This window comes from Spermophilus citellus (genome assembly GCF_964194105.1).
Source record: "Spermophilus citellus genome assembly, chromosome: 7".
Classification (NCBI taxonomy): Eukaryota; Metazoa; Chordata; class Mammalia; order Rodentia; family Sciuridae; genus Spermophilus; species Spermophilus citellus.
In genome coordinates this window covers 109,217,836-109,230,988 of record NC_138188.1, presented here as the reverse complement: position 1 = coordinate 109,230,988, position 13,153 = coordinate 109,217,836, and the positions used below count along the sequence as shown (strand labels likewise).

General features: G+C 39.9%; 1 protein-coding gene across 1 annotated transcript in view; it reads left to right on the top strand.

Moving 5' to 3' along the window:
* SLC12A8 (solute carrier family 12 member 8) overlaps positions 1–13,153 on the top strand; it is a 143,569-nt gene that overhangs the window by 118,487 nt on the left and 11,929 nt on the right. The window contains exon 9 of the mRNA XM_081302430.1: positions 1,748–2,393. Within this exon, the coding sequence (XP_081158556.1) occupies positions 1,748–2,393 (646 nt within the window). The remainder of the gene's footprint in view (positions 1–1,747; positions 2,394–13,153) is intronic.

Sequence of the window (13,153 nt, the reverse complement as noted above, 5' to 3'; positions counted from 1 at the left end):
AAATGGAGAGAGAGAGAGAAAGAGAGAGAGAGAGAGAGAGAGAGAGAGAGAGAGAGAGAGAGAGAGAGAAAATCTGTGTGTGTGTGTGTGTGTGTGTGTGTGTGTGTGTATTCTTTTGTGGCATGCTGTTTCCTCACTCACTATTATGATCATGAGAGTCATCCTCAGTTTGCTTGTAGCAGCAGCTTGGTTGTTATTTGGGGGTATTATGGATAGTGCCATGAAGCCTCTTTGTAGACTTCCTCCAAATCGTATTCCATTAGTGGAATTGCAAAGTTGCATATATTTACTTACTAGATACCACCTCTCTTTTTTTTTTTTTGAAGTAGTTATACTAATTTACACCCTTATCAGCAGTGGATAAGAGTTCCCATTATTCTGTAGTTTTGCCAGAACTTGATATCATGACACTTTTACATTTTTGCCAATCTGGTGGTATCTACATGGTATCTCACTGTGGTTTTAATTTATATTTCTCTAATTACTAGTGAGGTTGGGCTTGATTTCTCTCTCCCTCTCTCTTTATAGCACTGGGGATTAAATCCAGGAGTGCTCTGCCACTGAATTACATCCCCAGCCCTTTCATTATTTTTTTTTGAGACAGTCCCACTACATTGTCTAGGTTAGCTTCCAATTTGCAGTCCTTCTGCCTCAGCCCTCTGCCAGCAGTAGTGGGGATTATGGGTGTACACCACCTTGCCCAGCAGTGTTTCCTATGTTTAACGTGCATTCTTTTGTAAGGTACTTGTTCAAATCTTTTACTTGTTTCTTTGTTTACTGGGCTGTTTTTTTCCAACTATCTTTCTATGTTCTAGATACCTTTTGTCAGTTATACGCATTACAAATATATTTTCCATTCTGTGGCTTGTCTTTTCTTTTTTCTTTCTTTTTTTAAATATCTTTTGGTGAATAGAAGTTCATGTTGGCCTATTTAATCAATTCAGAATCCACTCTTATCAAGGTCCTGGCCTGGAACACTAGCATTTTCTTCAGCTTATCCAAGACCCTCCTTTTAAAGTTCTTTAAGTTCCTGAGAATTTACTTTATTTTTGGTAGGTTTACTAATAGAGCCTGAAAACAGCTACAACAAATATACCCCCAAATTTAATTCTCAAACACAGGAAAAGTATATCTTTATTACTTTTTTAATTAATTAATTTAGAATTGTACTCTAAAGGTCTGGGCAAGGAGTTTAGGTCAGCAGGGGCTCTGATCCTCAGACACTGGCAGATGGTAACCTGCCATCCTCAAACGTGGCCTCTGGGCTGGAGGAACATATGAGGGAGACTCATAAGCCAGATCTGGAGACAGCTTACAGGCCTGCCCCCACCTTCCAGACTGCTAGCAGTGCAGGGGGCCTGTCCCCCTCTCCCACTCTCTCTGCTTCCTTGCCACCATGAGTTGTACAGCTTCCCCCTGCCACACCCTTCTCCCACGATGTCCTGCTTCACCTTGGGCCGAGAGCAATGGAGTCAACTGTGCGTGGACTGAGACCTCTGTTACTGTGAGCCAAAATAAACTTCTCCTCCTCTGAGTTGTTATTGTCAGGTATTTTGGTCACAGCAACATGAAAGCTGACTGAAACACACCATGAGTTGGATATTATTATCCCAGGTTCATAGATGAACAGTCACATGGAGAGAAGTAACTGAGCCATTATGATTTTGGTTTCTTTCATAAATTCTGAAGTGATTGAAACTTTCTATCTGAAATTTCATAGTCCTGAATGTTATTTTTGTTTCTGCAGAAAGGGCCAAATAGGACACCTGTAGCAGCCATCTGCCTGACCAGCTTGGTGACCATGGCTTTTGTCCTTGTGGGTCAGGTAAATGTTCTGGCACCCATCGTCACCATCAACTTCATGCTGACGTACATTGCAGTGGACTACTCTTACTTCTCCCTGTCTATGGGTCCCTGCAGCCTTCCTCAGGTGCCTGAGCCTGTGCTTAGGGAGACCTCAGAAGCTCTCCCCTGTTCTGAGCACCTGCTCTTAGAGAAGGCTCCCAGCTATGGCTCTGAGGGCTCTGGCCAAAGCCTCTTTGAGGGCACTCTACTACAATTCACCAAGGACATGGATCAGCTCCTCCAGCTAACCAGGAGGCTGGAGAGTTGCCAGCCTAGGCCCGGAGGCAGTGATAGGATCCCAGAGAGTCAGAAGAGGAAATGCAAGAAGGACATCAAGAAGAACCTACAAGATAGCTTCCTCCTGAACCTCAAGTCCCCGACTTCCTTCCCTACTGAGGGCTCTGACGGGTTGCTTGCTGTCTCCGGGGAGTACCAAGAGTTCTACCAGAACAAGCTGACTTCCAGGAGTGAAGGGATTCTGCCTGGGGAAATACATGGGCAACAATTTGTCCCTGAGCCAAGCAACCAGCCTAGGGTGAGTGGAGAAGGTGAGTGCTTTGGAATCACACTGGGACCTCCTATTTGAGAGTGACCACTGATTGCCTTGCCTACCCAGCTTTCACAGTTTTTATAACTCTTGGTGGATTTGTTTGATATTTTATTTTAGAATGTTATATTCAGGTACCAGCTGAATTACCTATAATTCAGATAGTGTAGGTTAGTTTCAAACAAAAATTTATATCCACTCCTGTTTGTAAAGAGCTGGAAGCCAGGGCTAGTAATTGAATAGCAATTTCTTTTCACTCAAAAATCAGCTGAGATATAATGCCAATGTGAGTGAAAACAATTTCTCCTTTCAAGAGAAGTGGAAATGTGTTGGAGTCAATACCCTGGCGAGGACCCAGTGTGAGTCTTTGAAAGATGAATCTTTCAAACCAGGCATGACAGGATGGGGAGAAGGCAGATAAAGGAACACAGTTTTTCTTTGCTGTCTCAGACCTATCAGCACTGAGACACCAAGGGAGATTCTCAAGAAGCTTAGAGGACATGGGTAAGAGATAACTCATAATGTTGGAGAACCTTCATAATCTAGGTGCTTTACATCTTGCAATGGTTTGGATCTGGAATATCCTCTAAAGGCCATGTGTTAAAGGCTTGATCCCCAGCAAGGCACTGTTGGAACCTTTAAGTGAGGATGGGCTAATGGGAGGTCTTTAGGTTACTGGAGGCTTGCTCTTGAAGGTGATTGTAGGACCCGTCCCCTCTCTTTGTTCTCTTTTGCTCCCTGGCTAGTATACATGCGTTTAACTGTAGCATGTGCTCTTGCTATAATGTGCTACCCTCCACAGGCCCAAAGCAACTGGGCCAACCAGTCATGGATTGGAACCTCCAAAACTGTGAGCTGAATAAACATTTTCTCTTTATAAGTGGATTTTCTCAAGTATTTGTTACAGTGATAGAAAACTGAGGAACACACTCCTATCATTTCATGTAATATTATAGATATCAGCATTTTCTGTTTTACAAATGAAGACCATAAGTCCTAGTGAGTTCACAGAAAAGTCTCAGAGCTGATTTTTCGTACACTGAATGTCACTCCCAGTGTTTGAAGCTTATGTTCTTCCTTCTGTAGTATACCATCTCTTGAGATATGTTTAGACAAGTGTGAGCAAGGAGGAGGAGGCAAAAGACAGAAGGATATGTCTAAAAACACGTTGTCTTCTTCCATAAACCTGATTTCCTCTAAATTGATGAGAAGGTTTTCATGGTAGGAATATTATTAAAAATTTTTAAGTTATTTTACTTTTATCAAATTAATAAGTAAAATCATATTAAAATTAATATAATCATCCAGGCATGGTGATGCATGCCCATAATCCTAGCTATTAGGGCAGGGGGTTGAGGCAGGAGGATTACAAATTTGAAGCCAGCCTCAACAACTTAGTGAGACCCTGTCTCAAAATTTAAAAAAATAAAAAGGATGGTGATATAACTGAGTAATAAACTCAGTGGCAAAATGTCCCTGGGTTCAATCCCTAGTACCAAAAATAAACAAACAAACTAACAAATTGATGTAATGAAAAATAGTAGTTCCCACTCTTGCATACCATCCCTTTTGCCCTTCACTAGGGTAAAACCCCACTTCCAGACCAAAAAACTTGGGACTCAAACAAAAAGTAGCCTCTTCTGTTAACTTTCCTATTCCTGAATAATACATTTGTATTGCTATGTTAACCTTAAGAATTGCTTAATTCTGAGCCATATATTGTACTGTGATCACGTTTCCTTTTTTATGCAACTTTTTCTGTTTCCTGGGGTTTTTAATTATCTGTCTTTTTAAATTTTGGTTTCCTGTCATCATTGTTCTCTAAAGGCTCTTGTAGATTCTCTAAATGCTCTAAATGCTTCACCCATGCAGCGCAAGCGCTGTACCACCGAGCCACAGCCACAACCCCTATTAATTGTATTATTATTTTTTTTTTAAATTATCTTTTAGGTGCCTTTATTTATTTATTTATTTATTTATTTATTTATTTATTTATTTTTATGTGGTGCTGAGGATTGAACCCAGGGCCTCACATCTGCTAGGTGAGTGTTCTACCATTTAGCTACAGCCCCAGCTGCATTAATTGTATTCTTGATGGCTGCTATCCTGACATGTGTAAGATGAAATCTCAGAGTAGTTTTGATTTGCATTTCCCTAATTGCTAATGATATTGAACACTTTTTCATGTATTTGTATTTCTTCTTTTGAGAAGTGTCTATTTAATTCATTTTCCCATTTAATAATTGGGTCATTTGATTTTTTGGTGTTCAGCTTTTTGAGTTCTTTATGTATTCTAGACATCAATCATCTGTGAGATGAGTAGCTAGCAAAGATTTTCTCCCATTCTGTAGGCTCTCTCTTTGTTTCCACTGTGTGAAAAAGTTTTTCAATTTGATGCCATCCCATTTTTGAACTCTTGGCATGACTTCCTGAGCTTTAGGGGTCCTATTGAGAAAGTTGTTGCCTGTGCCTGTATGCTGGAGTGTTGACCCTATGTTTTCTTCTAGGAGTTGCATAGTTTCTCATCTGACTCCTAGGTCTTTGATCCAGTTGATTTTTGTGCAGGGTGAGAGATAAGGGTCTAGTCTCATTCTTCAATGTTTGGAGAGCCAGTTTTCCCAGCACCATTTATTTAAAAAGTCTATCTTTTCTCTAATTATGTTTTTGGCACCTTTGTCAAGGATCAGATGACTGTATCTGTGTAGGTTTGTCTCTGTGTGTTCTATTCTGTTTAATTGATCTATGTGTCTGTTTTTATGTCAATACTATCCAGTTTTTGTTACTATAGCTCTGTAGTGTAATTTAAAGTGAGGTATTATGATGCCTCCAGCATTTCTTTTTTGGCTTAGAATTGCTTTGGTTATTCTGGATATTTTATTCAACTAAATGAATTTGAGGACTATTTTTTCTAGTTCTCTGAAGAATGTCATTGATATTTTAATGGAGATTGCATTGAATGTGTATATTACTTTGGTATCAGGGCCATTTTAAAATATTAATTCTGTGTATCCATAAACACAGGAGATCTTTTTTCATCTTCTGAGGTCTTCTTCAAATTTTTCCTTCCGTGTTCTATAGTTTTCATTGTAGAGTCTTTCACCTCCTTAGTTAGACTTATTCCTAGGTTTGTTTGTTTGTTTGTTCTGTTTGTTTTTAGTCTATTGTGAATTAAACCGTTTTTCTGATTTCTTTCTCAGCAGATTCATTGTTGACATATACAAAAGCTATTAAATTTTTTCTATGTTGATTTTGTAAACTGCTATTGCCAAATTTATTAGCTCTTTAATCTTTTGGTGAAGTTTTTTGAATCTTCTAGGTAGAAGATCATATTATCCGCAAACAGTGATAGTTTGACTTCTTCCTTTCTTATTGTTATCTCTTTTATTTCCTTCTCTTGCCTAATTGCTCTGGCTAGAATTTCTAGCACTATATTAAATAGGAGTAGTGAAAGTGGACATCCTTGTCTTGTTCCAGATTTTAAAGGAAATGCTTCCAGTTTTCCCCATTTACTATGAGGTTGGCTTTGCGTTTTTCATATACAGCCTTTATGATGTTGAGATAGGTTCTTTCTATCCCTTCAAGTGCCTCTCAATGCTCCCATTCTTCAGAAGTCTACCATGTCCATTTCTTTTGTTCCCTTCTGTTCTGTGGCTCCCACTTTCCTGGTGCACTCTAGTCTGTTTGTTCTTGAGGCCTGCTACCAAACTGTTGTCCTAGAAGTCTTCTCTTTACCACACCCATGTATCAGATCCAGGGAACAAAAATTTCTTGGGTCCAATATTGTGGTGGACTTTTGTCTTTTGTTGTTGTTCTGCCCAGAATTGGACCTGAGTTGGAGGAATTTCCAGTGTTATGAACCTCGGGTGGAAAGCAAAGCAAGCCTTTCACACTCAGAACTGAAAATATCAGATACTCAATTCTCTGGTTTCTCCTGCAGCCAGAGTTTAGGCACAAAACCAAGGCTCTGCTAATCAGATGAGTCCTCCCTAGACTTAGAATTGGGAACTGGAAACTTGAAGAAATGGAGAACTCTAAGGAACTTTCTAGAAGCATGAGGGTAGCTGCAGGACAAGTACATTACTGGCTCCAGTGTCCAGGACTTCCAGGTCAGTGGTGCTTGCAGCAGTGGTGCCCCCGGTAGGCTGTAACATATGATTTTGAGTTTCCTTGGTTACATAGCCCTGACCTGACTCCCTGGTCTTTCCAACTATTCTCTTTTTAAGTTTTTGGTACTGGGGATTGAACCCAGGGCCACTTTACCACTGAGCTACATCCCCAGCCCTTTTTATTTTTTTATTGTGAGACAGGGCCTCGTTAAGTGGCCAAGGGTCTCACCAAGTTTCAAGGCAGGCCTCAAATTGCAGTCCTCCTGCCTCAGGCTCCCGAGTTGCTGGGAACAGAGGCATGTTCCATCACACCTGGCCTAGCTATTGTCAGAGGTTCATTATCCTTTTTTTAAAATTGTAGTCAAATATACTCAACGTATAATTTACTAATTTAGAGTACAATTTAGTGTTATTAAATATATTTATGATGTTGTACAATCATCACCATATCTATCTGGTAACTCTTATAAAACTGAAACTTCTGGATCCATTAAACAATGATTCCCCTTCTCCCACCCTCCAGCCCTTGGCCTCCACCATCCTACTGTCTCTATGCTTTTGACCACTCTATTCTCATATAAGTAGAATCATACAGCATGTGTCTTTGTACTGGTCTGTTTCATCTAGTATAATGTCCCCAAGGTTCACCCCTGTTGTAGCATGTGTTAGAATCACTTTCTTTTTTAAGGCTCAAAAATATCCCATTGTATGAATATACCACATCCTGCTTCTCTATTCATCAGATGGTTGCTTCTACTCTTTGGCTCTTATGAATAATGCTGCTATGAACATTGGTGTATAAATATCTCTCTGACACACTGCTGTCAATATTTTTCTGTATATAACCAGAAGTGCAATTGCTGAATCACAGTATAATACTACTTTCTAACTTCTTTTTTTTTTGAACTGCTACATTGTTTTCCACAGTGGCTGAACCATTTTACGTTTCTCCCAACAGGGCCCAATATTTACTTGTTAAATCCCATAGTGATTAAATTAGCCAAAGGGGTAGGTCTGGCTGAGATGATCTCCTCCTCCTCCTCCTCCTCCTCCTCCTCCTCCTCCTCCTCCTCCTCCTCCTTCTTTTTGAGGCAGGGCCTTGCTAAGTGGCCTAGGCTGGCTTTGAACTTGCAATCTTCCTGCTTAGCCATAGGCTTGGCCATGGCATCCGGCTGCTGAGATACATACTCCAGTATCTTCCTAAGAAAGGATGAATGAAAAATACATTCTTTTGAGTCCTTATAGGTCTAAAATTTTCTGGCTTCACACTTTATGTACAGTTTGGATGAGCATAAAACTCTGAAATTGAAAGCAATTTCCCCCACAAGTTGTGGAGGGCCTGTTTTTATTGTCTGTCCACTTTCAGTGAACTTTCTTTTCACTGTTGAGAAATTTGCCACACTGATCTCTTAACCTTAGAGCCTTTGCATGATGCCTGACCCTGCTTTTCCCTCTCTGCAAGTTTTTAGGATCTTTTCATTTCACAACCATTATACTGGCCACTTAGTAAGTCCTTCCATTCTAGAGCTCCTCGTGTCCTTCAGTCCTGGGGTTTGGTGTTGACCTCAGGTGTAGAGGGTTGACAAGACCACACAACTCAGTTCACGGCACATCATCATCATTTGTTCAAAAGGCACTTCTTTGATTTCTTAATACCTCTGGTTCCCTAAGAACAAGACCTTTATATCTTTGGGGGCCTCTCTCCTCTCATCATCCATCATGTTGATGCTATTTATATTTTTTTCTTTTTTGCTAGCTTGTTTTTTAGGCAGTACCTTGTCCAGCTTTCTTTTGTATTTAGTCACCTATACTTTTTTTCCCCTCCACAGTGTGAGGGTTATATAGGTCATATGTGCGTCAATTGCCTCATTGTTACCCCATCCCAGGGTACCACAGCACAGCCTGGCCTGGCTGTGCAGTCTCAGCAGCATCTGGCACTTCTCATGATTTTTTTGTTGTTGTTCTGTTATTGTTCCTGCTCATTCACCAGATTTGGGCTTTTGCATGGTTCTCCCTTGATTATTCTCTGCTGCCCCCACTCTATTATCCCTATTTTGAATTATCTGAAGTGGTTCTCTAATTTTCTTTCCTTTGCTCTCTCCCCTTGTTCATTTATCGGTCATTTTGTTCTTCCTGGAATAGTCCCTGAGTTTATCTCCCAACTCTTCCAATGATTAATGTTGGTGGTTGTATCTGGCACAATTATGTTTGATCACAAATAACAAAATCTCAGAATAATAGTGGCTTCATCTAGCTCATACAAAAGGAGCCAGAGGTGGGCAGTTCAGGGCTGCCAGGGCCACTTCATGGTCCTAAGTGACTCGTCTGTCTTTTTTCTTTACTATTCTTAGCACATTATTCCATGATCCACAATGTGACTATTGGAGGCTTGGCATTACCTTCATATTCCAAGCAATAGTTAAAAGGAAAGGAAGATGCACAAAGGAGCAAACCTGCAAGCAGAGGCATCTGGGGAAGCCTTCCTTACAAGTCCTGTCCCAGGCTCTTGGGATTCAGTGGTTGGCATTGAGTCAAATGATGGTAATGAGCTCAAGGGAGGCTGGGGAGTGTCTTTTTACCTGGTCATCCTGCTACTTCATATAAAATTGTATATTTTTGAGTTTTGGTTTTTCCTTAAGAAAGAAGGGGAAACAGGGTAGCAACATATAATCTATGCCACAATTATCTTGTTTTAATTTGTTTTATTGTTTAAATCTTTTCCCCCTAATTTGAACATCACCCATTCTTGTTTTGTGAGCGCAAGGACTTCTCTTATCTCTGATGTTATTGCTTAGCTCCCCCCTTTTAAAGTCTCTTTCTGTTCCTGTCATTGTTCCTTTTTTCTCTAGATTCTTTTCTCTTTGGTTTTCTTCTTTCTCTCTATCATTTTGGAGGCTTTATTAAAATCTGTTGATCTTTTGATTTCTTTTCAGACTTACAGGTAGAGTGCAAGTAGCCCTCTGTACTATGGGATCCACATCTGCCCAGTTCAATCAACTGTGGATGGAAATTAGTTGACAAAAAAAGTTCTCATAGTTGCTTCCGTGTACTATATAGTTAGGCCTGTGGTGGTTGTGTCTGTGAAAAACATGCAAATTCTTTTTTTTTTCCTTATTATTCCTTTAGCAATATAGCTGAACAAGAATTTACATAGCATTTACATTGTATTAGGTATTATAAGTAATCTAGATAGGATTTAATATATGGGAGGATGTATGTAGGTTATTTGCAAATACTCTACCATTTATATATGGGACTTGAACATCTGTAGATTTCAGTATCTGTGGGGATCCTGAAACGCATGTCCCTATGGTTAGTAAGGGATGGATGAGCATACTCAAAAGCTCTCTTCATGGCAGGGCTTGTTGGTTGGAGCACCTCACTGTAGAATAATAGGAGTCCCTGGCCTCTTCATTGGACGAACCCAGATGTGAATATCTAGAGGTTTTTCTTTGGGGCTCTTTTGTTTCTCCAGAGTCCTTTCATCTCTTCCCTGGGGGACACACCAATGGCTGCTTACATTCTGGGGGCAGAATGAGATAACGGAGAGGGAGATTCTGTTGTTTAGGAGATGGACATTCATTCCCCATTCTTTGCTATGCCTGCTGCACCAAGCCTGGCACTCTGGCTGGGTTTCTTCAGAGGAAAGCCCCCTGGGGCAGGGGGTTCGGCAGGAGAACGGATTGTTGCTTGGTTGCAGGGGCAGAGGGGAGGATCTTAGAATACAACAGATGGAGACTGGCCACCTGCTCTCTGCACCTGGCCACTTAAGGGACACAGTGCTTCCTGGTCCTGAACTTTGCTGGGTGCTTACAGGGAGTGGGTGGCTCCCTGTAAGCACCCTCCATAGGGCCTGGGGCTCATGCTCCTCTGCTCTGCTCAGACTGTCACCACTGTCACCTTTCCATCTTCCAAGCCTTCTCTTTCCTCTCTCTTTCCCTTTGTATGTGAGTTTATGCCTATTTTATGCCTTTTCTGTCTCCTCAGTGGCTTTTCAGGAGAGACATGTTGTCAGTTTACAACACTTAATGAATGAAATGGTCACTACCCAGCTGCCCAGGTTTTGGTATTTGTGCTCTTGCTGACCATTCCCTCTGCCTCTCTCTTTGCTGCCTTTTCCCTCATCATCTCACACCTGGTCTTTTGCTAAATCTCAAAATTTGTCTCCTGCCTCTGGGCTCTTCCCCCACATCCCATTCCTCTTCTACACTGCCCATTAAGTGATCTTTTACTCTTTCCTAAAATCTTTTGCTGGGAATAGTGGTGCATGCCTGTAATCCCAGTGGCTTGGGAGGCTGAGGCAGGAGGATCTCAGATTCAAAGCCAGCCTCAGCAATTTAGCAAGCCCCTAAGCAACTCAGTGAGACCCTGTCTAAAAATTAAAAATTAAAAAAAAGGCAGGCAATATAGCCCAATGGTTAAGCACCCCTGGATTCAATCCCTGGTACAAAACAACAACAAAAAAACTTTGCTGGAATCTAATATCTACACTAAAATCCCAGATCCTTTGTGATTTGCATGATTTCTCACATCCTGCCCTGCCCTAACTTCCTGGCTGCTTTTATCATGACAACCCATGCACTGTAAGTTTCAGCTGCACCCAAACTAGTGCCCTAAACACATCACATTCTGTGCTTCCTGCTTTTGCATATCCTGTTCAAATTGCTTTAGCTCTTCTTTGTTTCTCCATTTGGAAAAGTCTGACTTTAAACTTTTTTAAGACTTTCACCTCTTCTGAGAAATGTTCTCTGATTTCCTCCACTGTGCAACATTTGATTCCTGCTAGTAGTATCAACTATTTTCACATTACATTTACATCACGTTTATTTATACATTTGTCTGCAAGCCTATTATCTGTGTATCTTAAGGACAATAAATATTAGTTTTATTGTATGTCTTTGCCACTAGACTTGAGCTTTCCTTGATCACAAACCATGTCTTTGCACATCTGTCTTCATCCCAGTATTTTCACACAGCACACAAGGTAGCACTCAGTAAAGTTCCATGAAGCTGATGGGCAACTAAACAGATACAGCTAAATAACCAAACTGTCAATCAGTAAAGTAGACTAGGAAGAGTTAAACTGGGGCTGGGGTTGTGACTCAGTGGTAGAGCGCTCGTCTAGCACATGTGAGGCACTGGGTTTGATCCTTAGCACCACATAAAAATAAATAAAATAAAGGTATTGTGTCCAGCTATAACTTAAAAAATATATTTTTAAAAAAGAGTTAAACTGTTATAAGAACCTAATCTTTGACAACCCAGATGTCATCAAATCACAGTTGAATAAATCATTCGTGAGAGCAAATGGATTAAAAAATAGCTTGGACTGTACCTTATATATGCATGGCTTGCTTATTTATAACAGCTGCGCAAGAGAGATATTTCTGACTATTGTGGACATCATCAAAGACAAAATGGATCTGATTAAATAGAAATAAAAAACATTTAAACAACACAGTGTCACAGAAGGAAACGATTATTCTGACAATCACAACTGATAAAAGCACAACTTCCAAAGCATTTTCTTTAAAAAGCACAGGAAAATAAAAATCCAGATTCTAAAAAGAGGTCAGGAGAGATGAATACACGTTTACATTTGGAAAAAAAAATCAGTCCCCAGATTCATTCATGTTCATTGAACAAACTAAATATTGTTAGGAACTAAAAATAGCCATCCTTTACCAAGTATGTCCTATCTGTCTTACTACCAAGTAAGCCCTTGATAAGGATTATTTCATTCCTAAACTCAGAGTTGGGCATTATTGTTAGATTTTTACAGATAATAAAACACTTTGAGAAGTTGGGCACTTGTTCAAGACAGAAGGTGAACCCAGATTTATCTGGCTTTAAACCTGTTCTCTTAACTTCTATACAAAGTTTATGACACTTGCTGTGTTTTCTTATGAATTAGGCCATGTGTTCATTGATGAAATGAACGCAAATCACTTTTATGATGTCATTGCATATATATTAAGTTACCAAAATTTAGATTAAAAATGGTAGGTCTGTGGAAATCAGGTATATGTACACTTTGCTGGAAAAAACTGATATGCTCCTCCTAGAACTATTGATTAAAGTTTCTCTTCAATTTGGGAAATTTTGACCACTGTTTCTTCAGATATTTTTTCTGCCCTTTCTTTCTCTGCTGCCCCACGGGGCCCCATTGTACATTTGTTAGTACACATTGTCCTGTAGGTCTCTGAGGCTCTGTTCCTTTTCCTTCCAACTTTTCCCTCTGTTCTTCACTTTGGATCATTCCTATTGCTCTATTTTCAAGTTTGCTGATCCTTCTCAAATCAGCTGAGGAGTCCATTTGGTAAATTTTTCATCTCTGATATTGTGGTTTTTAACTCTTTACTTTTCCTCTGGTTCTTTTTAATAGTTTACATTTGTGTATTGATATTCCCTATTTTAAAAGTCATTGTCATCATATTTGCCTTGGATCATTGACATTGTATTTTTCTTTAATTCTTTGAACATATTTAAAAATGACTGCTTTGAGGTCTTTGTGTGCCAAATATAACATGTAGGCCTAATGCACAGTCAGCATATCATGTTTTTCTTTTTTTTAATTTTAATTTTTTATTTTTGGTCTTGAGAATGGGTCACAGTTTCCTGTTTCATCACGTGTCTTGTAATCTTTGGTTGAAAA